Here is a 1,609-nt window from a genome sequence, read left to right on the forward strand (position 1 = left end):
ATGCATACTTTATGGAAAGTAAACAGGTGACTCCTACTTTATTGCCACACATCCAAAACCATCCATGTTCAGAAACCTATACTTTTCAAAAAATGGCCAAGTTCTCAAAATCCCAGAGTCAACTTTTTAAATCCTAAGAATAACCCACCATTGCTTGCTGGCATGTGAATGTCTTTGTTAAGTTTGCAGGCAGAGAATATGTAAATCCTAAGATAATGATAAAGTTTTGTACATATATTTTTTTCAAATATCTAGAAGCAAATGCAATTTCTTTAGAACGTGGATACACTTCCTGAGGACAAACACTTGCCCAGAGCTTTCTGTAGAGCCCCTGTAACATCCTTGTTCCTGAGGCTATAGATGAGTGGGTTGAGCAAGGGAGTGAGAATAGTGTAGAAGGCAGACACAGCCTTGTCCTTTTCAGGGGTATGGTAAGAGTGAGGCAGCACATAGGTGTACATGGCAGCCCCATAGAAAAGGCTGACAACCACCATGTGTGAGGAGCAAGTGGCCACTGCCTTTCGTCTCCCCTCTGCTTCACTCATTCTATAAACAGTGATGAGAATCCTTGTATAAGAGGCTGAGATGACAGAGAAAGGGATGAGGAGCATCATGATGCAGCAGACATACATGGCTGTCTCGTAAGTTGATGTGTCAGTACAGGAGAGCTTCAGAAGGGCAGGGACCTCACAGAAGAAGTGGTTGATTTCTCGAGAGGCACAGAACGGGAACTGCATGGTGACTGGGGTAAGCAGGAAGCCATCTATGGACCCTCCCAGCCAGGCTGCCAGTACAATCAACATGCAGACCTTTCGGCTCATGAGGACAGGATAGCGCAAAGGGTTACAGATGGCTACATAGCGGTCATAAGACATGAGTCCTAGGAGAAAAAACTCAGCCCCTGCCAATGTCAGGTAAAGGAAGTGCTGGGCAGTGCATCCTGCAAAGGATATGGCCCTCTGGCCCAAGATCTGGTCAACCAGCATTTTTGGCACAATGGTAGAAATGTACAAGATGTCCATGAGGGAGAGTTGACTGAGCAAGTAGTACATGGGGGTGTGGAGGCGGGAGTCTATGTGGATCAGAATGATCATGATGGTGTTGCTGGCTATGGAGATGACAAAAACGAAGAGGATGAGGGCAAAGAGAAGCCAGGGAAAATCATTGTCACTGAACAAGCCCAGGAGAAGAAAGTCGGCATACATGGAATAATTGCCCCACTCCATAGCTCTGTAGGTTACACTAAAAAGACATGAATATGATAGGTAAAGTTGGGCACAAAAGATAAATATTTAGTTTGTTTAAAATATTATAATGCAGTCATGGACGAAATCAAGACAAATCAATCAATCTCAGTGTGTAATTCTCTCCCTTTTCTAATAATTCCTGGGATTGATTCTAATGTGTTTCTTTGAGAAATGTATTTTTAACTTTGGGCCCTAAGGATGATCCACCCTATGCATAAAGCTCAAAAATTCCAACTTCCTGGAAGAACAACCTCAGAAGATTTATATATGCAGCACCATATAATCACTCACTCAAGGATGATATACTTGATTTGCTATTACTTTTAAAGTTAGACGTCATGGTGAGACAATTTTATGTCCTT

General features: G+C 42.8%; 1 protein-coding gene across 1 annotated transcript; it reads right to left on the reverse strand.

Annotated features, from left to right (window-relative positions):
* Positions 1 to 272: 272 nt before the first annotated feature.
* On the reverse strand, positions 273 to 1,244 carry LOC115499908 (olfactory receptor 2T27). The gene has a single exon (XM_030294190.1). The coding sequence runs from the start codon at positions 1,224 to 1,226 to the stop codon at positions 273 to 275; it is 954 nt and encodes a 317-aa protein (XP_030150050.1). The 5' UTR covers positions 1,227 to 1,244.
* Positions 1,245 to 1,609: the final 365 nt, after the last annotated feature.

This window comes from Lynx canadensis, chromosome A1, assembly GCF_007474595.2.
Source record: "Lynx canadensis isolate LIC74 chromosome A1, mLynCan4.pri.v2, whole genome shotgun sequence".
In the NCBI taxonomy this organism is placed as follows: domain Eukaryota; kingdom Metazoa; phylum Chordata; class Mammalia; order Carnivora; family Felidae; genus Lynx; species Lynx canadensis.